This window comes from Kryptolebias marmoratus, linkage group LG15, assembly GCF_001649575.2.
Source record: "Kryptolebias marmoratus isolate JLee-2015 linkage group LG15, ASM164957v2, whole genome shotgun sequence".
In the NCBI taxonomy this organism is placed as follows: Eukaryota; Metazoa; Chordata; class Actinopteri; order Cyprinodontiformes; family Rivulidae; genus Kryptolebias; species Kryptolebias marmoratus.
In genome coordinates, this window is record NC_051444.1 from 11318949 (window position 1) to 11341716 (window position 22768).

General features: G+C 38.4%; 2 protein-coding genes across 6 annotated transcripts; both read left to right on the forward strand.

Moving 5' to 3' along the window:
* The first annotated feature begins 343 nt into the window (after positions 1 to 343).
* On the forward strand, positions 344 to 7033 carry supv3l1 (SUV3-like helicase). The gene is made up of 16 exons (XM_017418654.3): positions 344 to 797; positions 995 to 1072; positions 1450 to 1557; positions 1650 to 1764; positions 1919 to 2087; positions 2299 to 2410; positions 2555 to 2632; positions 2721 to 2812; positions 2902 to 3082; positions 3433 to 3526; positions 3864 to 3983; positions 4072 to 4171; positions 4272 to 4352; positions 5160 to 5336; positions 5652 to 5800; positions 5931 to 7033. The coding sequence occupies exons 1-16, from the start codon at positions 527 to 529 to the stop codon at positions 6337 to 6339; spliced, it is 2334 nt and encodes a 777-aa protein (XP_017274143.1). The 5' UTR covers positions 344 to 526; the 3' UTR covers positions 6340 to 7033.
* Positions 7034 to 7446: 413 nt separating this feature from the next.
* LOC108237421 (hexokinase HKDC1-like) lies at positions 7447 to 16631 on the forward strand. 5 transcript variants are annotated; one of them, XM_017418827.3, is made up of 21 exons: positions 7447 to 7660; positions 8790 to 8952; positions 9059 to 9216; positions 9319 to 9441; positions 9562 to 9657; positions 10236 to 10335; positions 11040 to 11223; positions 11329 to 11484; positions 11560 to 11793; positions 12181 to 12322; positions 12415 to 12571; positions 12671 to 12810; positions 12998 to 13117; positions 13260 to 13355; positions 13577 to 13676; positions 14034 to 14146; positions 14241 to 14407; positions 14540 to 14695; positions 14839 to 14926; positions 15869 to 16014; positions 16104 to 16631. In XM_017418827.3, exons 1-21 carry the CDS (start codon positions 7598 to 7600, stop codon positions 16237 to 16239), a joined length of 2838 nt encoding a protein of 945 aa, XP_017274316.1. In that variant the 5' UTR covers positions 7447 to 7597; the 3' UTR covers positions 16240 to 16631. The 5 variants fall into 5 exon arrangements, with proteins under 5 accessions (XP_017274316.1, XP_024862229.1, XP_024862230.1 ...); XM_025006461.2 differs by having other exon boundaries at positions 11040 to 11484; XM_025006462.2 differs by having other exon boundaries at positions 11040 to 11484; positions 14244 to 14407.
* Positions 16632 to 22768: the final 6137 nt, after the last annotated feature.

A 22768-nucleotide genomic window follows, 5' to 3' on the forward strand; every position in this document is an offset into this window, starting at 1 on the left:
TGAGATAATGTATAGTTGTCTATATTATATGTATACATATATAAAAATTCCTAAATAGATCAAATCATGGTTTAGGCAACCGATGTACAGAGATTGTGCTGATAAAATACCTGCCAAGACAACCATAACTGTTAACTATACGATCTTCGATTTTAGCCTTAGGTGTCTTTCTTTTTTGCCTGTTTTAAAATAACTTGTTTTTTCCAACCATCTATAGAAACAACAGTTCCGTTTAATATACTTTCCTTTCGTTATGTATGACTTTGCGGTATGAACAAATAATTATTAACAAATATTGAATAAACATTTTCTGTTCAGTTTTAACGCAGGCATCTATGTGGGCAGACGGGTCCTTTCGCACGTTGTTTTGCAAGCAGGAAAAGAAATTGTGTTGACCGTCCTCTACCGGAGTTGGTGTAATTTGTTCCATTAAACCCGTCTAACTACATGGAGTGAGAAAAACATGCGTATTTCTTTTAAGTCTTGAAAAGCTGCTGCCTTCTACTTATTTAAACCGCCTGCAGTGATGTCGGTAAACCGCTGCGTTCATTTGTTTTCTCGGCTTCAACGCCACCTTAACACCCGGACGAGTCGCATCACAGCAGGAGGCTGTCGTGTTACGTCTGGCTCTAGTTTGTTAGTCCAGCAGTACCCGACAGGTTCTGCGGTTTTCTGTAGAGGTAATGGCTCAAGTCCAAAACCGCCGGACACCTCGCTGTTTGTCCCCATCTCCCTTAAGACTGACGATTTGGATGATGGGAGTGTCGGAGCCGAACTGACTCAGCCGCTTGATAAAAGTGAGTAAAAGTCACAAAGATGATGCATTTTATTTGTAATTATATTCAGCGCGTAAAGAAACGAGGTAATAATCAATACGTGCTGTTTATGTCCGTGTTTCATGCATAGACTTACCTGTTATAAATTCACATTATCTAAACTCTGCGTGTGGTCTGATTTCTGTTCACCTCTGCTTTTTTTGTTTTTGTGATTCAAGACGAACTGCTTAAAGTTCTGAACCGGTTTTACAAAAGGAAGGAGATGCAGAAGCTGGCAGCAGACCAGGGTCTAGATGGTAAGAAAATAAGATGACAGATTGTTTGTTAACATCAAATTGATATGATTGTTTAACATCTTATAGATGTTGATTAACCTCTGGCAAGTTTTCTAACATTTTGCTTAACGATTTGTGCACCAAATCTTAGGATTTTTCTTTGTACACAGACTTTTCTATTAACATGTGAACTATAATCAAATGAATACTGTGGAATTTTGATTTTAGACAATAAAAAGTGTCTAACTTCGAGGTTTCCTACATGTACTTAAACATAAAACGAGTCAGAAAACAGCAAGATTTACTTGGTTTGCTTTCTACGGCAACCTCTGTTGCCTGATTTTTAAATATTTTTTGTGCGGATTTACTTGATTGTGTTCTTTTTTGTGTCCAAACAGCTCGTCTTTTCCACCAAGCTTTCATCAGCTTCAGGAAGTACGTCCTGGAAATGGTGTCACTGCCAGCCGATCTGCACATTATCCTCAATGACATCATCTTCGGTGCAGGTACGTCGCCCACACTGATAGTGTTTTAATTCTAGTTTCTCTTTATTCATTTCAGTCATCTTTTAAAGCTTGTAGTATTTGCTTTTCTCCAGGGCATATTGACGACATCTACCCGTACTTCATGCGTCACGCCAAACAAATCTTTCCTATGCTGGACTGCATGGATGATCTGAGAAAGATCTCAGACCTCAGAGTTCCAGCAAACTGGTATATAAAAACTATATATACAAACTGGTTCAAACTTCATTCACCTTATCACGTTATCACATTATAGTTTGTTCTGTGGCAAGCACTCTATTGCATCTAGCATAGCATCTGTATATATATTTGTAATTTTCATGAGTGTTTGTGTGTACATCAGGTACCCTGAGGCTCGAGCCATCCACCGGAAGGTGATCTTTCATGCTGGACCCACTAACAGTGGAAAAACCTACCACGCCATCCAACGCTACCTTGCTGCAAAATCTGGTGTCTACTGTGGCCCTCTGAAACTGCTGGCCCATGAGATCTTTGAGAAGAGCAACAGTGCAGTGAGTTATGTTTTCATTTTGTTTTTAAACGCGTGAACGAAAAGGGAACGTGTGAGGGAGTAAGGACGTCCAAAACTGAAATGACGAAAAGGTCAATCTGAAGGAAGAAAGGATTACTGATATAATCTCAGACTTTTTCTCTTTTTTTTCGAAGATATTTTCTATCATGCTTCATCATCATCATTTTTTATGCCTGTGTCTCCTCTCTCAGAATGTACCATGTGACTTGGTTACTGGAGAGGAGAGGACCTTTGTGGACCCAGAGGGCCGAGCAGCTGGACACGTGGCGTGCACAATTGAGATGTGCAACGTCACCACACCCTGTAAGCAGACAAATCTCTTACATTCACTTTTTAGTTTCAACTATGCCTGTTATTTTTTACATTTTATGATTAAATTTAAGTAAAAAGCAGAGAGTAACAGAATAATTCACCCCAGATGGTTTGTATTTTTGTGTGTTTCTGTAGTTGAGGTGGCTGTAATTGATGAAATTCAAATGATCAAAGATCCATCCAGAGGCTGGGCATGGACCAGAGCACTGCTGGGTTTGTAACACGTGTTGTACACTGATTTATCTCACCTGAAGCTAGTCCAACCTCTTCAACTTTCCATCTCCCTCCTGTGTTTGTTTAGGTCTGTGTGCCGAGGAGATCCACGTGTGTGGGGAACCTGCAGCTGTGGACTTTATCAGAGAGCTGATGTACACCACTGGAGAGGAGGTCGAGGTGAGGCTGAAACACCCCTGAGACTGTTTTTTAACCTTTCTGTGTGGAGTATCGCTGCAGTCCTCCTAACATCTCTCCTCTGTTCTCAGGTTCACACCTACGAACGCTTGACTCCACTCTCCATCTTGGATAATGCTGTGGAGTCGTTAGATAACCTGAGTCCAGGAGACTGTATTGTGTGCTTCAGTAAAAATGACATTTACTCTTTGAGCAGACAGATCGAGGCCAAAGGACTGGAATGTGCTGTAATATATGGCAGCTTACCTCCAGGTGAGTGTTTGTGGTTTTTAGGGAAACGTTACAAGAGTTTGTAAAAAGACTGGATATCCTGAAAATGTTTAATTTGTTGTTTAAATTTTGGATACAAGTTTAAAATGGTCTTAAACTATAATTGCATTGTCTACATGTTTTTTTAATCTATGACTTTTAGATAAATATTTATGTTAAAGAAAGCATAACTAATTCTGCTTTTCACATAAAGCTGCTCCCCTTCAAAGACTTGTTCCACTCTGCACACTTTGTTTCATTGTGATCAGCCAGACATTTTTTCAGAATTGAAAGTAAAGAGGGTGATAGATAACAGCATATTGTGAGTTTTAAAGATTAAATATGAATTTCAGGCACTAAGCTGTCCCAAGCCAAGAAGTTCAATGACCCTGATGACCCCTGTAAGATCCTGGTTGCCACAGATGCTATTGGCATGGGCCTCAACCTGTAAGCACCATCATTCTGTTTCAAGTTTCATTATTATACAAACAAAATTACATTTTAGGATATTGTAGTGAAGACATAACTTGGTTGCAGTAAATTTATTATTTTTCTTCCATGTTTATTTCTCATTACCACCTGAGACTTATTTATTTATAGCATTTGAAGCATTTCATATTTTTTAATCATAACTAGAGAAGTTCATATCCCATCAGTAGGGACAGTCAAAGTAAGAAATCTGTGTTAGGTACACAAGGTCTTAAACAAAATGCTATTTTTCAAGCTACTGCAGATTTCTTTTTGTCTTCATTATCTCAGCTCTGCCCTTTTTCCCTCTCTTCAGGAGTATAAAACGTATAATCTTTAACTCTCTGGTAAAGCCTAACATAAATGAGAAAGGAGAGAAACATATGGAGACAATCAGCACATCACAAGCTCTGCAGATCGCAGGCCGAGCAGGAAGGTCAGTATCTTCTTTCTCCGGTTCTCCTCGGTCCAGAGGACTGAAGGTTGAAGGAAAGATGCATGTCTGATGTCTGCCTTCTCTGCAGGTTTTCCTCCAAATTTAAAGAAGGAGAAGTCACGACCATGAACCGAGATGACCTTCCTGTCCTGAAGGAAGTCCTCAGTCAATCTGTAGATCCCATACAGGTGATCATTTTAAACAGAAGAATAGATAAACCATAAAACATTCTGTTTTAGCCTTCATCCCAAACACTAAACAAATGTTTTATGTCCCTGTTTGTCTCAGACTGCTGGTCTCCATCCAACTGCAGATCACATAGAGATGTTTGCTTATCATCTGCCCGATTCAAGTCTCTCCAACCTTATAGTGAGTAAAACCTTTCATTTGATTTCTTTTCTGTGTGAGTAAAGTGTATATATATATATATATGTGTATGTATGTATGTATATATATGTATGTATATATATATATATATATGTATGTATAACATTGAGTTTTAAAAAAATGGCAAGACAGTGAAGACAAGCCAAACTTGCTCCATAGCAGACCTCTCTTGATACTGTAGTATTTATTATTTTATTGTTGTTAAAGTGGTTTTAGTTGGTTGCCATGTGCAGTTTTTGCCATTAGATGGCAGTAGATTGTCCTGACTGGACCTTAAACAAATGAAGAACATTTTTGTTTTTTAACATGCATTTTTTTGTTGAATCTAAATGAAATCAAAGAAGTCAAATCTTAGATAGGGTTGAAGTTTTAGAGCTACACATATCTCCTTATGTGTGTTTTATATTAAAAATGCAGTGTAGTTACTTTTACACTGAGTAGCAAGGCAGCGTTTTTCATCATGATGAACAATTTAAGCTAAAATAATAATTGTTAAATGTTTTTATAATTTTTATTTAATTTTTAATTATGTTAACAGATCAAAGATGAACTGTGTTGCATTTTACTTATTCTTTTTTATTTATTTTTATAGCATTTACAGTTTCTAAAGACAAATGTATAAATCTTAGGTAACACAGAGACACATTGCTGTTATCATTTAAAAATCTTGATAAGTCAAGGAAAGTGAATTGTTATTATTAGATTAATAAATTAGATTCAAACATTATTAAAGTTCAAGTGTTTGTAAAATTCCAGTAGTCATATATTTGTTTTTTGTCCTTTTCTCAGGACATATTTGTCAGCCTCTCTCAGGTCGATGGGCTCTATTTCGTCTGCAACATCGATGACTTCAAGTTTCTGGCGGATATGATTCAACATATACCACTTAACCTGAGGTCACGCTACGTCTTTTGTACCGCCCCCATCAACAAAAGGCAGCCCTTTGTATGCACGTCCTTCTTAAAGGTTAGGAGAAGTAAAATTACACGTAAAAAGAAAGATGAGAGTCATGGCAGGAGCACTGAAAGCGCTGGTGATAGAGTTCACTGGCCACTATACACTGATGAAGTTTTGAAATAAAGTTCTTGATTTTTTTTTTGTGACTTATAGCCATGTTCTGGATATCAGTGTTGCTAATATGTAAAAAAGATAATTGATACATAATCAATGCAAAACTGCAGATTTGCTAAATAACACACTGTGACAAATATTAATAAATTTTAATTTTGTATCGTTTAAGTTTGCGTACTGTCTTGAACCACTTTATGGTTCTCGTTTCAGTTTGCACGCCAGTTCAGTCGAGACGAACCCTTAACGTTTTCCTGGGTCTGTCGGCATATCGGCTGGCCCCCTACCCCACCCAAAAACATCAAAGACCTGGTTCACTTAGAGGCTGTCCACGATGTGCTAGATCTGTATCTTTGGTTGAGGTAAACTTTTTGTATTTCAGCCTCTCTGGGTACATGTCTGAGTGTTGTCGTTTATTGCATATTCCTTTAATAAGTCTCATTTATGAACTCGCCAGTGTAATTCTTTTTGTTGTTGTCTGTGTCTCTGTAGCTACCGTTTCATGGATATGTTTCCAGATACAGCCTCAGTCCGAGAAAGCCAGCGGACACTTGATGATGTAATTCAACAGGGTGTCCAAAATATCACCCGTCTGATCAGAAGCAGCGACCCAAACTTCACGGACCCTCTGCAGACACAGAGAAACGCACTGGACCAAACAAGGAATTTCCAAGTAGCTGCCCGCAACATTTTGCCGACCAAAAGCAGAGGTCTGAGAGGTTCCAAAGAGAGGATAGACAGCACTCTGACCAATCGACTGGTTAGAGACGGGCTGCTGACTCCAGATCTGCTCAGACAGCTGCAGAGGGAATGGTCTCAAACCCAAAAGCAGCAAGTCGGTCAGGGTTCGCCTAGTGCAGAACAAATTAATAAGAACGACAGAAGGAAAAAGAAGAAATAAAAAGTTATGCGTTGGCCTCCATCGTCATGGTCAACTCCGGTTTAATGGACATCAAACAGATTGGAGCTCTGGAGCAGCAGCTCATCTGTAATGAATCATGATTGGATGCAGTTAAAAAAGATGTTCTGCATACATAACCACCACAATGTGAACACAACACGTTTGATTCTGGACATTTGGCCTGGATTGCAAATTACACCAAAAAACTGAATTCTTTAGTTTTTACACTATTTGTCTGTTTGACATATGCTACAACCGTCACCTCCTTTTGTTTTTTTTGTTTTCTAGCCTACAAACAGACAAACTAAGTGTGGCTAGAAAAGATTTGGAGTACCGATTATTGTTCTCTCTGGAAAATCGGACATCTGAAAAGTGACTCTCCCTCGTTTTTGTGAACAGAACTGATTTAAAAGGTTTTTTGTTCCTGTTTAAGTAAAATAACCTGCCAACAAACTGTTTGACTTTACAGGAGTCTTTCAGGAGAGACATAAATGTTGTGTTAGAGCCAGAAAACATTTGACTTTTATTTCACTCACTTCAAGCAAAGGGACTCTTCAGAAAACAGATTGAACTGTAAACATGGTAACAGGGATGAACTCTTCCTGTTGGTGTTCCTGTCTAGATACATTTATATATTTTCTTGCCTAAACATTTAAAGAGGTGACATTTGTTAATAAAAATCATTTTAACTGTCTGGATTTTTTTTCTTAGTTTTTATTTCATGGTATGATCTGCAAAAAGGGGGTAGGAGGATTTGATTCACGAATTAAGATCTGGTTCCTGCCAAGAAACATTTTGAACATTTATATCATCTGTCTTATCAATAAAAATATGTTTTACAGTGGTTTGTCCAAATGCCCCAAGTAGAAACAAATTGCTCAGTACTAGAAGCCATCATATTTGCATTTTGGAGCCTCTTTGTTACTTTAGACTACATAAACTGTTAATTCTTTGCCCTTTGTGACTTTGAATCCATTGTAAATAGTTAATAGATTCTGCAGATTAAATCAGTAAAGTGTGAAGCTTCAAAGAGGGCGGGATGAGAAGGGCTTGGCCTGTTAATGATTGAGTTGGTGCAGAGGTTGGTCAATGCTCAGTGAGCTTAGTAAGAAGAGGGAGGCCTGACAGGCAGTGACAACAAAAAAAGCTTTTTCTTCTGTTATTATTTTAGTGAAGTGTGTTCACGCTCACCACGCATTGACCAGTACACCGTTTTCTACAGGCCGACTGGTTTTGCTGGTCTGTTTTGTATATCACAATGTTTGCTGTTCATCTTATTTCCTTCTTCTTCTCCAAACTCCAGGAGGATCCTACCAAGAAGGTAAGAGCTGTTCTGATGAGACTCGTGCAGGTTAGTTTATGAATGAGTTATCCTCTTCCAGTGGTGAAGAACTGACATGATTATTGTAATGTAAGAGCAATGATTATTTTATTGCCTGACAAAGGTTAAACTTTCTGCAGCACATTCATGTATTTATTTACATTTGAAAGAGGTACACATATACTCAATTTATTGCCTTGTTGCCCTAAGTAAACCCTAGTTGTGTCGAGTGCATCAAAGATTCAGTCAGTTTCATCCTTTCATCTCTTTTCGTGCAAAATCACAAACTTTTTTCTCAGATTGTCTTCACGCTCGGGTTTCAGAATGTACCCCAAATGCAGGTTGACAAATTAAAACTTCTTGTGTTTGCCTTACAGCTGTGTCTCAAGGGCATCTTAAAGACATGACACTTTGCTAAATTTATTGAAATCAACAGATTAAGTAGTACTGTAAAAAGGTAATCATTGTGCTGTAATCATTAATCACTGGATCACCATTTGTCCTTTCCTAAACAATGATTAACAGCTTTCTCAGTGTCACTGAGCTGATTTAGCTCATCTTTCTCAAAGACCAAAGTCCGACACTCCCAGCAATAACGGAGATAAAGTAGTACATTAGTATTACTGTATCAATTACACTTATAAGAGCGATTTTGCTTCATAAACATGTAACCACAATTTTACATTGATTAGTGGCAGAAATTCAAATTAGTTAGTTTTATGGGCCTTGTAATAACTATTAGTTAATGAGATTAAAAGGAGAGAAGTATTAAAAATTATGCACATAATGAGGGTCTTAATAACTTTTTTAAATCACCAGATATCAGATCAACTATTAAAAAACAAAAACATGATGTGAGGGGACAAATTAAAAGAGTACAAACATTTTTTCTCATATATTAGTCCTGTTTATTGGTAATTCTTAATAAGAAAAATAGATAAGAACAGAAATCCCTCCTAAACAGCTGTTTTATTATCACTATAACTTAGATCCCTACACACCAGAATCTGTTGGATATATGTAGATGGGCTGTATTGTTCATATGTAGAAACAAATGTTTGAAACATGGTAAATCAGTAGCTTTCTTCTCTCTTTACTTTGTTTACTTATTTCCTCTCTTGTTTTTAAGGTGGACAGATTTCTTCATGGAATGCGGCTCCATGATGATCAGCTAGGTGACATCTCGGCACGTTTTCAGGCTGAAATGAAGAAGGGGCTTTCAGCAAAAAGCAATGCAGCAGCAGCTGTGAAAATGCTGCCAACCCATGTCTGCTCCACTCCGGATGGATCAGGTTATTACGAGCAGTAATATAAAATTATCTTTACATATGGATTTCAGAAGAACCCTGACAGATAATGGGCTCTATTATTTTGTTTGTTTGTTTCATTCTCCTGCAGAAAAAGGTCAGTTTCTAGCTCTGGATCTTGGCGGCTCCAAGTTTAAGGTGCTCCAAGTTAAAGTTAGAGAGGGTGTTGGGATTAAGAAAGGAGAGGTGGCGATGGAGGAGAAGATCTATCCGATACCAAAGGAGCTGCATGCTGGGAGAGCAGCAGAGGTAAGAAATGATAACATTTTTTAAGATTATGAGCAGAATAAAAACTCAAAAGCTTTCAACTTTCTCCACTTCTTTCTCCTGTGCCTGACTCTTCATCTGTAGTTATTTGACCATGTGTCAGAGTCGCTAAAGGACTTTCTGCATGAAAAGAAGATCAGCCTGGAGAAAAAACATCCCCTTGCATTCACTTTCTCTTTCCCCTGTGAACAAGCCAGTTTGGATCAGGTAGAGCATTCTCCATCTGGTTTCCATAAGCCGTGGCTGCACTGTACTCTGCTCTGGATGTCTACACGAGTCTGTCTTTTCAGATGTAGATTCCCGAAACTCATTATTTCCACTCTGTAGGGAATGTTGTTAAGCTGGAGTAAGAACTACAGGGCTCGAGGCCTTCAGGGAAAAGATGTGGTCCAGGCTCTCAGAGAAGCTATTGACAGAACCAAGGTATGATGCCAGAAACCACCACATTACTCTTTACACACAACTGTTTTCATTTGTCTGATGGGCACAGGACACAAAGAGCTTATTTATGACACGTCTTTTATGGGTAATCTTTGGAACTTCTAATATGAGACGTGTGTCAGAGGGAAACTATATATAAAAAATGGTCATCTCAGGAGGAAAATGTGTTTCTCTTTGAACATTGACGACTTTTTAATTATCTTTTAATCCATTCCTCCTTGTTCCTTTCACTTTTAATGAATTCTTCAAGCAATAAAAGATTCTCCCCAAATCCAGGGATTTTCAGTATCACAACTGCACATAAATATGTTAGCAAAGAACTGATTTTAGATTGTCTTTTGTTTGTTGTCAGAAATCTATTTTACAGACACTTGTTTTAAATTAATTTAAAACGCTATTAAGGACACACTTCACACCCTGCTAACATTATATAAAAAGCTGTTGCCTGATAGCTCTTTCTACTTTACAGACTCTTTGGATTATCTGTCTGTGTGACCCTGATGAAACCATCACCCCTGTAATAACATGCTCTGTGGTGTGTCACTTTCTGAACTGTGCAGGGTATGGATGTAGAGATATTAGCCATGGTTAATGACACTGTGGCGACCATGATGACCTGTGGATTTGATGACCAGTGCTGTGAAGTAGGGCTCATCATTGGTAAGTACATTCACAAGGCTACTAAGCAGGTTCGGTATTTTGAATGTGTTATTTAATAAAATGTATAAGAAAACAAAAATCTAATTTTCAACTTTACCTCAGAAACTTAAGGAAAAAAAGGATATTTTTTTTGTCTTTATTGACTTCTACAGAAGAACATTAGGGCCTCTGTGACTCACACACACAAAAAAAGAATTCCCCAGAATTCTGACTTTAAACTCAAATTCTGTGGAAAAAGGGTCACGGTCTGCTTACAGAGTTGCCTGAAATATTATTTCTGCAGACTGTTGGACACAGTTAGTTAGTTAATATGCTGCTCCCTCTTGTGGATTTTTGTGGTAGCAAAAGTGACACATGAAGCAGTGGTGCTCAATCCTGGTCCTCGGGCCACAATCCTGCATGTTTTAGTTGTTTCCCTGCTCCTTAGCAGGCGTCAAATCAGGTGTGTCAAAGCGGAGAAACATCTAAAATATGCAGGATAGTGGTTCTCAAGGACCAGGATTGGACACTGCATTAAAGGATGTTTTTTTTATAAATTTAGACAGAAAATGAAACAAGGCAGTGTTTTATAATGTTGTTAATATAAATGTACTGTATTTACAGCCTTTATGTTAGTGCTATAATAATTGTACAGTGTGTATATCTTGTATGTTAGTGTTATTATAAATGAAACATAAGTATGTTGTGGATTTTTGTGTACTTAGGCACTGGCTCTAATGCCTGTTACATGGAGGAGCTGCGGCATATCGACCTGGTGGAGGGAGATGAGGGCAGGATGTGTGTGAACACTGAGTGGGGGGCTTTTGGAGATGATGGGGCCCTGAATGATTTCGTAACTGAGTTTGACAGAGACGTCGACGCAGCCTCCATCAACCCTGGGAAACAAATGTTGGGGAAACAGCTTTGTCTTTTTTCATGTTATGCTGCACAGAATGTAGGACACATCTCAGCCCTTTTGTGCCTCTCATCTCCACACTTTTTCTTTAACTGCAGATTTGAGAAAATGATCAGTGGCATGTATCTGGGTGAGCTGGTGAGGTTGGTTGTGCTGAAGATGGCTAAACTGGGACTGCTGTTTGATGGACGTGTGTCAGATGCTCTAAGGACCAAAGGGAAGATAACCACCGGGGATGTAGCAGCAATGGAGGAGTGAGTTAGGAAGGGTTATTTCTGCTTCACTACCTCTGTCTGAAATTTGTAACGAGCAATATTCTTCTTTCTTAGGTACAAAACTGGTCTGAATAACACCAAAAACATTCTAATTCAGCTTGATTTGACCCCATCACTGGATGACTGCATTGCTGTTCAACATATCGGCACGATAGTGTCATTCAGGTCCTCAAATCTGGTGGCTGCAGGACTGGCAGCCATCTTGACACAAATCAAGCAAAACCGAAATTTGGAAGGACTAAGGATCACCGTCGGTGTGGATGGTACAGTGTACAAGACACACCCACAGTAAGTTATCATATTCTGTGATTATGCACAATAAAGTACAGACTGCAGTTGCGTTTTTTGTGGAAAGGTTGTAAACAAATACTATTTCAGCTGTTGTAGATAGCTCTATTTTAAGAAATAATTAATTATTCATGCGCTAATGACTAGTCTGAGTGCGGTCAAGCCCAAAGGGGATTTCTGCCATCTTAAAGCAACGTCTGACGTCTAAGTTTTTGTTTTTGCAACCACACAAGCTGCAGCTTCTTTTGACAGCCTGCGCTGTCAGCTGCAGCAGCAGACCCAAACTCTGAATATCCTTCTTAAGCTTGATTGCTTCTTTGCCACTGGTATTTACCAACTAGTCATCCTGTTACAATAGCAACATCTACACGACCACATTTTTTTCAGGTATCCTAAACGTCTTCATAAAGTGGTGCGGCGGTTGCTTCCTGAGTGCCAGGTTAGATTCGTCCTCTCTGACAGCGGCAGCAGCAAAGGTGCTGCCTTGGTAGCAGCAGTCGCCCAGCGCCTGGCATCACTGAGACGAAAGGTTAAATGAATGATGTGTGTGCATTTTAACATGGACAAAGAAAATTCCTTGTTATTGTTGATGTGTGAAGCACAGTCTCTTTGATATTCCAGGTAGAAGAGACACTGGCTCTCTTCAAAATAAACCAAGATCAGCTCCAGCTGGTTAAAGGCAGGATGAGAGAAAGGCTGGAGGAAGGACTGAAGAGTAAAAGTACCTCCACAATAAAAATGTTACCTTCTTTTGTGTACCTCACGCCTGATGGTACAGGTATGGAACTAAAACTGGTTTTACTCGTACACCTTAAACCCTCCAAATGACAACTACACTGTCAGTTTTGTAATGTTGTAATGTTTTTTTTTTTTCTAGAACGTGGGAAATACCTTGCCTTGGATCTGGGAGGAACCAACTTCAGAGCTATGCTTGTGAGATTTAAAAAACAGAGATACCGACTTTACCACAAAATTTATACCATCCCACTGGAGTTTATGCAGGGAACTGGAGAGGAGGTAAGAACATACTAATAAAATAATAATCTAAACAGAAAACCTTTAGACTACATATAAATGGGTTTCCACGGGACATTGAGTTTCTGAATAAAACATTGAGTAGATTGTTTAAATAAGATATGTTGTAAAACGGTATTGAATTTTCTTTACATTGGCAAGCTTAATGATTTTCTTTGGCTGCCTTTAGTTGTTCGACCACCTAGCACAGTGTATTTGTGACTTCCTGGACTACATGGGATTGAAGAAAGCTCGTCTTCCTGCGGGTTTCACATTCTCGTTCCCCTGTGAGCAGGCCGCCATTGATACGGTAGGCATCAGTGTCTCAGGCTTGATTTCTGCTTTTATCTTAATCTCTTCTTATAGGGATTGCAACCCATAATGATCATAGCTGTAAAACATGCAAGTCAAAAGACTCATGAGGAGGAAGCATTGCTTTTATACTTTTACAGGGCACACTGGTGACCTGGACCAAAGGTTTCAAGGCGACAGACTGTGAAGGACATGATGTTGTCAACATGCTTCAAGAAGCCATCAAGAGACGCAACGTGAGTCCAAACATGATAGATTTTATATGATAAGTGCATCTGAGACAAAAGCATTAAATCTACAGAATTTAATCATGTTCTGTATTTAACTAAAAGTCATAATTTGTGTGGGATATTTGTCTGTGTGCATGTGTAAAAACACATTCTGCAGACTGAACAATAATGCACATAATTACCGTATGAGTGTGTCTGTGTGCACAAATTTCTGTGCATGCCTACAGGAGTTTGACTTGGACATTGTCGCATTAATCAACGATGCAGTTGGGACCATGATGAGCTGCGCCTATGAAGACCCTCAGTGTGAAATTGGAATGATTGCTGGTATGTAACATGAATTGTGAGGAAGAGAATGAGATTAGCTCGGGAAGCTAAGACTCATCTGCAGCCTATACTCTGAGCATCGTCAAATAAAGGTTATTAAATAAATAATAAAGCACAACAGATCAAACAGGATCTTTGTTTAAAACAGTGGCATGCAAAACAGCGGGAGATATCCATTCCTTTAAGAAATGCTAATTTATTAAATGTTGTTTTAATTTTGCTGAAGAGCTCAGGACTGAAGGGAACAGATCCAGTAAACTGTATTTAGAATGCTTGGTGTATTGTATTTAATGTATATACAGTATTAATCAAACTGGCATAATTTAACACTAAATCATCTGTGATTTTGTCTTTCAGGAACAGGCACAAATCTTTGCTACATGGAGGAACTGAAGAACATCGAGAAGATTGACCAGAGAAATGTCCCAACAAAGAGAGATGAAGAGACACATGAAGCAGAGGAGGATAAGGTTAAAAAAAACAACACAAAGTTTAGAAGGTCAGTGAGTAAATGTGATGATGTTGGTCATAAATCTAACTCCCTTGTTTGTTTTTCTCTCTTAGCAGAATGCTGGGGCGAATAAAAAGAAAACAGAAGTGAATTCTGTCGTGTCAAAAATGTGTATAAATACCGAGTGGGGAGGGTTGGGTGATGATGGCTGTCTGGATGATATCATCACGTCTTTTGACGTTGAGGTGGACAAAAACTCAATCAACCAAGGAAAACAAAGGTCAGAAATGCTCCTTGTGTTTTTATGGTCTTGTCTTAGTTTTAAGCGGCGTGAACATGCACCTCCCTGCACACGCTTCTCATGCTGTAGTGATTTTTTTTTTTTACTTTTGTGTGTTTTTTGGGCGTGTAGGTTTGAAAAGCTGACCAGTGGGATGTATTTAGGTGAAATTGTGCGGCGGGTATTATTGGATCTAACCAGAAGGGGTCTGCTGTTTAAGGGACACGTGACGGAAACCTTAAAAACACCTGGAATATTTGAAACCAAATATCTGTCACAAATAGAGAGGTAGAGAAACCGCTGCTTTCACCTTTAACTAAACTGCAAATCAGCCACATAAATGCTTTGTCCAATATTTCAAATTGTCACTTAAACTTCCAGCTGGTATGTTCAGTGATAATGACTGATAATGTCTGCATTTGTCCCTGTAGTGATCGCTTAGCTCTGCTGCAGGTCAGATCCATCCTGCAGCAACTCGGCCTCCTCAGCACCTGTCACGACAGCATCATCGTCAAAGCGGTAGGAGACTGAAATATGACGCTAATGAGCTTCACTTCATGTTTGTTCACCAGCAGCTGTTTCAGTGCACAGAATTTTACACACCTGTCTTTGTATTTTAAATGATATATTTAGTTTTTCAAAGCCTTTTTTACATGCTTCATTGATTTAATAATTATCGCCCGTCATCATGAAAGGTGGGCGATAATGTAAATGCCTGTGTCTGTGCATATGTGTGTGCTTGTTTCTTTGTTTGTCTGTTAGCAAAATATCTAATGAACCACTGGACGGATTTTAATAAAACTCTCAGAAAGTAATTACCTGATGTATGTTTACATCTAACTATCTTTTGGAGTCAACCTGATTAAAGATGGCCCCCACAGCTGAACCTTGGCAAACACAAAAATTTAGCAAAAACTTGGTGTGGTAGTTGATGAGGTTCATTCCTAACAAATACTACAAGTACTATCAGATGAAGGAAAGTTTTTGTGTAAAACTTCGGCATGCACGTTGGTAAGCAATATGCATTCTTTTATGGACTCCTAGTTTTTAGCTATAATTTTATTTAAATATGTTATTGCATTAAAAACTGCACAAATAATCATAAACACAACACAACCAAAACCAATAATAACACATCAGCTGTTTTCAATTAATTGATTATTCCATTCAAAATTGTTACACTGTTAGAAACTAAATATCATCAAATGTGTTGTAATTTTTATATAAGTATGTAATCATGTATTTTATTATCTAAAAATTTTTCTTTAAATCAACTCGTAGTGGAATGAGGTCAAAAGTTGAATCCTTGGCGCCCTGAAAGTCATGTTGAAACCTGAGTTTGAAGTTGAGAAATAAAGTTTTGCTGCTCTGTGGAGTGGTGTATTGTCTGGTTCAGCTGCCTGTGGCACCAACAGACTGCTCACTGTTGCAATAATGATAAAGGCTGTCATTGCTGTGTAGGTTTGTGGGGCAGTGTCGCGTCGTGCCGCTCAGCTGTGTGGAGCCGGACTGGCAGCTGTGGTCGATAAGATCAGAGAGAACCGAAAACTGGACCATCTGAGCATCACTGTTGGGATAGACGGGGCTCTCTATAAACTCCACCCACGGTGAGTCACTTATCAACAACATCTGTTGTGTGGTATACTCTGAGTCATCAAACTGATTATTTGAATCTTAAATCTGCTGCTGCTTCTAGTTTTTCTCAAGTCCTCAAAGAGACGGTGAGAGATCTGGCTCCTCAGTGTGACGTGACCTTCCTGCCGTCAGAGGAAGGCAGTGGGAAAGGTGCCGCCCTCATTGCAGCTGTGGCCCGGCGAAAGCAGGAGATGTGACTTTGCACGACTGGAAAGAAAAACTAAATACACATTTACCATGTTTTCATCTTTTGTATTATTTTATTTATCTCACCACTGGCATTGACCTCCACCTGTGCACCAAATTTCTAGTAGCAGGTGACTTCCTCTCTAAGAGCACCTGAAACATTCATGTGTCTTATCTGTAGCACTGTAGGTGGGAGATGGAGAAAAAGTTTAAAAAAAAAAAGAACTGGACTAATAGATTTTTACATTCTTCTTAAAAAGTCATATTCTGTGTTTACTCACTGTGTAAACTTACTTCCTGGTTGACATTCAGGCTCATTGCTAAATCCTTGCTCCTCTTCTCTCTTATTTTTTCTTTTACCATGAGCTTTTTGTAATAAACAAGCATTTGATGCAAATGTAAATTGCTGGCCTGTGATTATTTTGGCTCCCGGACTTCTGTTTAGTTGTCAAACCAAAGGGCTCCACTCTCTAATCTTTAGAAAGGTGTGGGAAATGTCTGAAAGCTACAGCTGCACAGTCATGTGCCTGTGTTACTGTGTTACTCATGCTCTGATTAGACTGAGTTTTTTCCCATATCAGAGTTGAGAACTTGCTTTTGAAAAGTTAAGAACACAAAAAAAAATCACATCCTGCAGACTGCTGAAGATAAAACTTCCTTTGAGACCAAACAACTGTATCTCTAGTTTTAACAATAGTCACTGTGGCAACTATTGTAAAACTGTTAAGAAGTTGCTTATCCAAAATCAGACTCATTTGTATTTTTTAACTCTGTATATGTTGCACTTCAGTATTTTTATAACTGCTTCTTATTTCTGGTGTTGTATGGCATTAAACCCGTAATTTAGTTAACAGGCATAGCCTTCCTGAAGACCAACATGCTAGGCCACATGAGTTTAAATGACTTTTTTAAGGGTCAAGACTTGGTTTGGGGTTTGGTTTTACATTTCTGTTAAGAATAAGGAAAAAAAAAACAGACCAAAGGAGCATACACAAGATTACTCAAACATGAATATTGTTTTCATTTGAAGGATCTAAAAATGTTTATACACCTAATATATTGATTTATGTCCCAATTTAAAGAGAGGGTTTAGGTTCTTTTAAAAAGTGGTTTTCTATGGAGTTATTATCAGTGATCAAAATCTTACCTTCACTAGAAATCACTCAGTATTATCAGTTTGGAAAATTAGGCAGAAAATCTCTTAGTAATGAAAAAACTAATGGTTAATCCAAGCAGGATCAAGGCCAAAACAAAATTCTGACGATCTCAAAAGTTTATTCATTTTATGCAAACACTATTTTATTTCCTTTTTTCATTGCATGACTTTCACATTAGATGCATGATTATTTCCACTGAAGATTGTGTTCATCCATTACGTGCTGCAAAATGAAACATGTTAAGTACAACATATACAGTATTTGATGGAAACCACTCCACTGTCTTATATTTATATCCAAATGTTTCTCTGCCTGCTTATTCTCAACACATTTTATTTTTCAGCTCGTTTCACATTCAAAATTACTGGTAACAAATGACAGATCAAGATTTTTAGTGTAAAAACAACTTCTTAGTAAAAAAAAAAAGAAGAGTCTTTCAAAGCCAAGTCACAGCAGGATAAAAGTTTAAAAAAATAACATTTGGATGAACCTCTATGAACTTTGAGACTGGAGCTGACTTTAGACCACAGAAATCTGCTTTGGATCTGGCCCCGCTCTGACCTCCCATTAGCTCGACTCAAACTGATCATGCTCTGAGTGATTTCTGCTGCAAGTAAGTTACTGATTATTGATAACCACTCCACCGATCAGAACCTCAACAAATCTGAGCTATCCCTATAAAATTATTAAAAATGTTTTTACATTTTAAGATTGAGGTTTGCTTTGTGGTGGTCACTTTATTTGCAGCTGTAGTTAAATTGGTTCTGCAGCAGGACACTTTACAAACAATGAAACTTTAAATTCAGTATAATTTGTTTATTGTAATCTCTAAAATCATAGTTACATGACTCTGCGTTTGTGTGTGTGTGAGTGTGTGTGTCAGCAGTGTCAGATGTGTGTCAGGTGTGTGTCAGCAGTGTCAGCCCTGATGAGGAGCAGGAGGAGGAATGGAATCCTGCTGACCACATTTCCCAAAACAACAAACACTCTGTTCAGTCATTGTGGCCGACTCTCTGTCCCTCTGATTGTCTGTCTGAAGACAGAAGACTGGAAAAGACCAAATGAAAAGTTTACAATTTTAGATATTTAAAGCTACAAGCCAAATGAACAGGACGTTTTAATATAATTGCTTAACTCCCCTTTATTTTTTTTATTTTTAGGAGCAGTGGTGGTGGGTTTATTTTGCATCTAGTTTGTTCTAACAAGCTGCCCAATAATCTGGAATTACTGAACTGGCGATACTAAAATAAGGTTTAAGCAGTTAAATAATCCCCTCATGACAGATTAGATGTCATGATGAAGATTATGACTGTATGAAATAACCAGACAAAAGACAAATTTAAAATAAATTATTGCACATCAAAACAAAAATGATAAAAGCAAAAAAAAAAAAAAAAAACAAGAGAAGAAAAGAGATTAACTTTAAAATCTAAAATAAAAAATGACCATGGCTGATCTCTCAGATTGCCATGTTGGAATGCTGCCAGCTGAGGGCGACATGTCTCTCTCTCTCTCTCTCTCTCTCTCTCTCACACACACACACACAGACACACACTGAGTCCAGCACACATGGTAATCCCACACTGTCCTGACCTCATCTCAGCTGAACCTGTGACACTGCAGATATGCAGCAAACACAGCAAAATCCCTGAAACTGGAGTTCCTGCAGCCTAACACAGACAGAGAGGCAAGCAAAATTCATTTTCCTTGTGCGTTCTGCCACTTCGTCCTGTGTTTTCCTGAACTATTTCCCTCTGTTGTAGGATTTTTTTTTTTTTTGAACAGCCCTCACATCTTCCAGATTTATCCTGGAGAGGCATTCCTCAGAGAGCAAGGTGTCTGAGTCCCTTTGTGTGTGCTTCTTTTTAGTATGTGTGTGTTTGTCTCCTCTACAAACGAACAATAAAAGCATTGACACACAGCTGCTCGTGCTCTCACACACATGAACACACAAACAGAAATGGTCACCAGCTGATGGGCAGAGCTGATTTGCTCCTCGGGAATTACGATGAGACGTTCACTGGATTTATTGGTACTCATACAGTACTGTTTATCGGGTAACAAAAGCTTAATTTTTTATTTTAGAAAAGATTTTTTTATGATACAATGAGCCAAAGCTTAAAGTCAGAATCCGAGCGTGTGAGACATCACAATGGATCAAGACGTCACTGTAAAGGCAACTGGACCGTAGCTCTGCCGGATGATGGAAAACGTGTGTCAGTGGAGGTAACTGAACTATTTTATAAGAAGAAAAGAAAGTTTGTTAAAAGTAAACTCATAAAGGAATGCTGTAATAGGATGGCGGAGACATTCAAACACATGTAGGTAGGAAATGCTGTCATCAAATTTGAAATATCTCCAATTAATGTCCTGCATATTTTCCCACATCATTGTGCTTGTGGCTGTGCTCAAGGTTTACAGTTAAACCTGTAACACCTCTTTTACAATATGCTTATCAGGCAAATAAAAGGTTTTTATTTGATTATAAAGTCTTATGCTGCTGCTCAACGACTGGAGAGTAGTGAGTGCACAAACTTGTATGTTCAGAGTTCACCAATTTTTCCACCAATTAAGAGTCTTCTCACAACAGAGGCATCAAATTAAAATGTCCAGTGACATTTTATTGAGATGGTTACAGACCAGAATAAAGTCAAAAGAAAAATATATAACAGGTTTAATTCATTGATCAGAAAAAAAAGATGTTGCAGCCTTTAGTTTAAAAACTTGCACCTGTCTTCTTTCTGTGTGCCTCAAGTCCTCTTGACTTTTTAGGAGTGAGTATAACATTACTAAAGAGAGAAAATATAACATTACTAACTTACCTTCACTTAAAGAGAGAAATGTCTGGACCCAAAAAGGCTAAAAAAAAAACCCAACTCTATTGATTTAAGAAAACTAGCACTCCATAATCCCAAAAGAAAATGACTTTAATGTGTCCAATTTATGTACACAATGTGTTTATGACTTGTAATTTTAAAGTCATAATTGATGTTTTTTAATGAGTAAGAATCACAGAGTAGAAACATGAAGTTGTAGCAGCACTTCAGCTGAGTCTCTTTTATAAGGAGGAATTTAACTTTGACCATAAACTTTTTACAGAATGTCATTTTAGCTAACAAGTGGCTGGAAAGTGTAAGTATTTCTCAGTTGTTGTCTCAGCTCCTGTTGTTTTCAGGACTTATAATTTATATTTTGAGAATTTAAAATTTTGCATTTTAGTTTTAGTTGGAAAAAAACACCTAAGCACCATTCTGCAGCTAAAACTCCTTGTACCCCTCACTTTATGGAAGAAGTGTGAGATGAGGATACCAGCAGCGCCTTGGCCAATTTATTCCAGTGATAATGACTGCTGAAGCTTGTTTTTCCAGTTCCCTGCTGACACGTTTGTTTCTTCCCGAATTATAACCCACCTATCTTTGCTTTCATGGCAACAAACACATAGTAACGCACGTCTCCAGGGGGATTCAGCTGACCCAAGTTACATACAACCAAACCATCCGTTTACCAGGAACCAAGATCATTTTTATTATGTTGCTGCTTGAACAACTATATATTTATCAGTGTTTATACATATTGATTCATTTTGATGTTTTGTATCTTTTTTTTTTTTTTTTTTTTTTGGGGGGGGGGGGGGTTGACAATAATGTATACTTAGGCACACAATGCAGAAACTAATTTAACATCTTTACCTTTAATCAAGTTTTTATATGAGAAACCATTTTAATTTTCTGAAACACTGCATGAAATCAAATTTATTTTTTTGTTTTTCTAACAGAACATTTAATGTTCAACGCATCATAATTTTCACATAAACAAACCAACAGGTGCCTGGAGTGACCAGCTTTCAATTTGGCCGTTTGTTTTTTGTGCGAGCTCCACAACTCCCACTTCTGTTCAGGTTCACATTATTGCAACAAGACTGGGCACGCTGTCAGGAAGACGGTTAACTGGCACTCTGAGACAGGAGGACTGCAGGACAGAGATGCATGAAAAGTAGAGTGTCCTCTTAAACATCATAACTCATAACGTGTTAATTGCTGTTGCATTAAATGCATAAAAACAATAAAATATTGTATCTGACAAGACTCTTTTAGGCTTGTTTGTGACTCCATATTGAGAAGGAGTCCTAGTACAACATGAGACTCATATTGAAACTCCACAGCCCTTTTAATTACATGTGTGAAGGATTTGATTGTCTGTAGTTGTTCCCAAGTGAATCCAGACAACAAACGGCTGCCGTTGTGACAGCAATGTCATGACTGTCTGAGAGAGAGGCGGTCTAAAGAGCAGAGAAAGAGTTCTTTTATTAAAACTACAGACAAGCAGGTGCGCTGAGAAACTGTGACGGCAGGTGTGTGCTGCTCTGTTTAGTTTATTTAAGGTGTTGAGGGTCAAGTCAAGCAGTCTACATTATATATACCGAACTACTTGTTTTTCATGAGCTGAACTCAAAGATCTAAGATTTAATCTATGTACACAATCAGCCTTTTTCTTCTCAAAAGTTGTTCACAAATTCGTGTAAATCTGTGTTAGTGAGCACTTCTTTGCGAAGATAAGCCATTCACCTCACAGGTGTGGCAGAACTAGATGCTGATTAGATATCTCAAGATGACTGTCAGCTCATTGTATCAATAAAATGCCACTTTTATCTGGCAAAGATCTGTACGCATTTCCTGTAAGCTGAAAATTTCCCAGTTCTTGCATGGCCAGCACACTCACCGGACATGTCACCCACTGAGCGTGTTGGGGATGCTCTGGATAGACGTACAGGACAGCTTGTTCCGGTTCCTGACGATATCCAGCAACTTGTCACAGCCATTGCAGAGGAGTGGACCAACATTCGACGAGCCGCAATCAACAACCTGATTGACTCTATGTGAAGGAGATGTGTTGCACTGCATGAGGCAAATGGTGGTCACACCAGATACTAACTGGTTTTCTGACACACCACCCCCACCCCCACCCCAATACAGTAAAAATAAACTGCGCATTTTAAAGTGGCTCAAATTAATCCTGCAGCAAGACAATAAAATACACAATTAAATGTCATTTTGAAAAAAACATCTTCAGTTTGAAGAATAACAGGGAGTCCCATGACCAGCAGAGTGCCCTGATGGAGCACTTTTAGGGACTACATGAAAAGACAAAAGGATCTGAACCAAAAACATTTAGACTTGGGACTTAGTCTTTAAAGTGTTTGGAACAAACTACTAAAGTTTATTCAAAAACTGGGCACAACTGAAGACTCAATGCTGCGTTGGAGGCAAATTATCAATCCATTTTCTTTACCTGCTTTTTACTTTCTGGGTCACAGGGGAGCTGGTGCCCATCTCCAGTGGTCATTGTGCAAAAGGCCTCAGGCACACCCTGGGCCACAAGTCCA

Excerpts from the sequence above, each read along its gene's own strand:
- supv3l1 (XM_017418654.3), top strand. The coding sequence starts at position 527 with ATGTCGGTAAACCGCTGCGTTCATTTGTTTTCTCGGCTTCAACGCCAC. Across the intron at positions 2,411-2,554 it reads GTGCAACGTCACCACACCCT|TTGAGGTGGCTGTAATTGAT; the intron begins GTAAGCAGACAA and ends GTGTTTCTGTAG. Across the intron at positions 2,813-2,901 it reads CCACTGGAGAGGAGGTCGAG|GTTCACACCTACGAACGCTT; the intron begins GTGAGGCTGAAA and ends CTCTGTTCTCAG.
- LOC108237421 (XM_025006461.2), top strand. The coding sequence starts at position 7,598 with ATGTTTGCTGTTCATCTTATTTCCTTCTTCTTCTCCAAACTCCAGGAG. Across the intron at positions 10,336-11,039 it reads TGAAGTAGGGCTCATCATTG|GCACTGGCTCTAATGCCTGT; the intron begins GTAAGTACATTC and ends TTGTGTACTTAG. Across the intron at positions 12,572-12,670 it reads CCTCACGCCTGATGGTACAG|AACGTGGGAAATACCTTGCC; the intron begins GTATGGAACTAA and ends TTTTTTTTCTAG.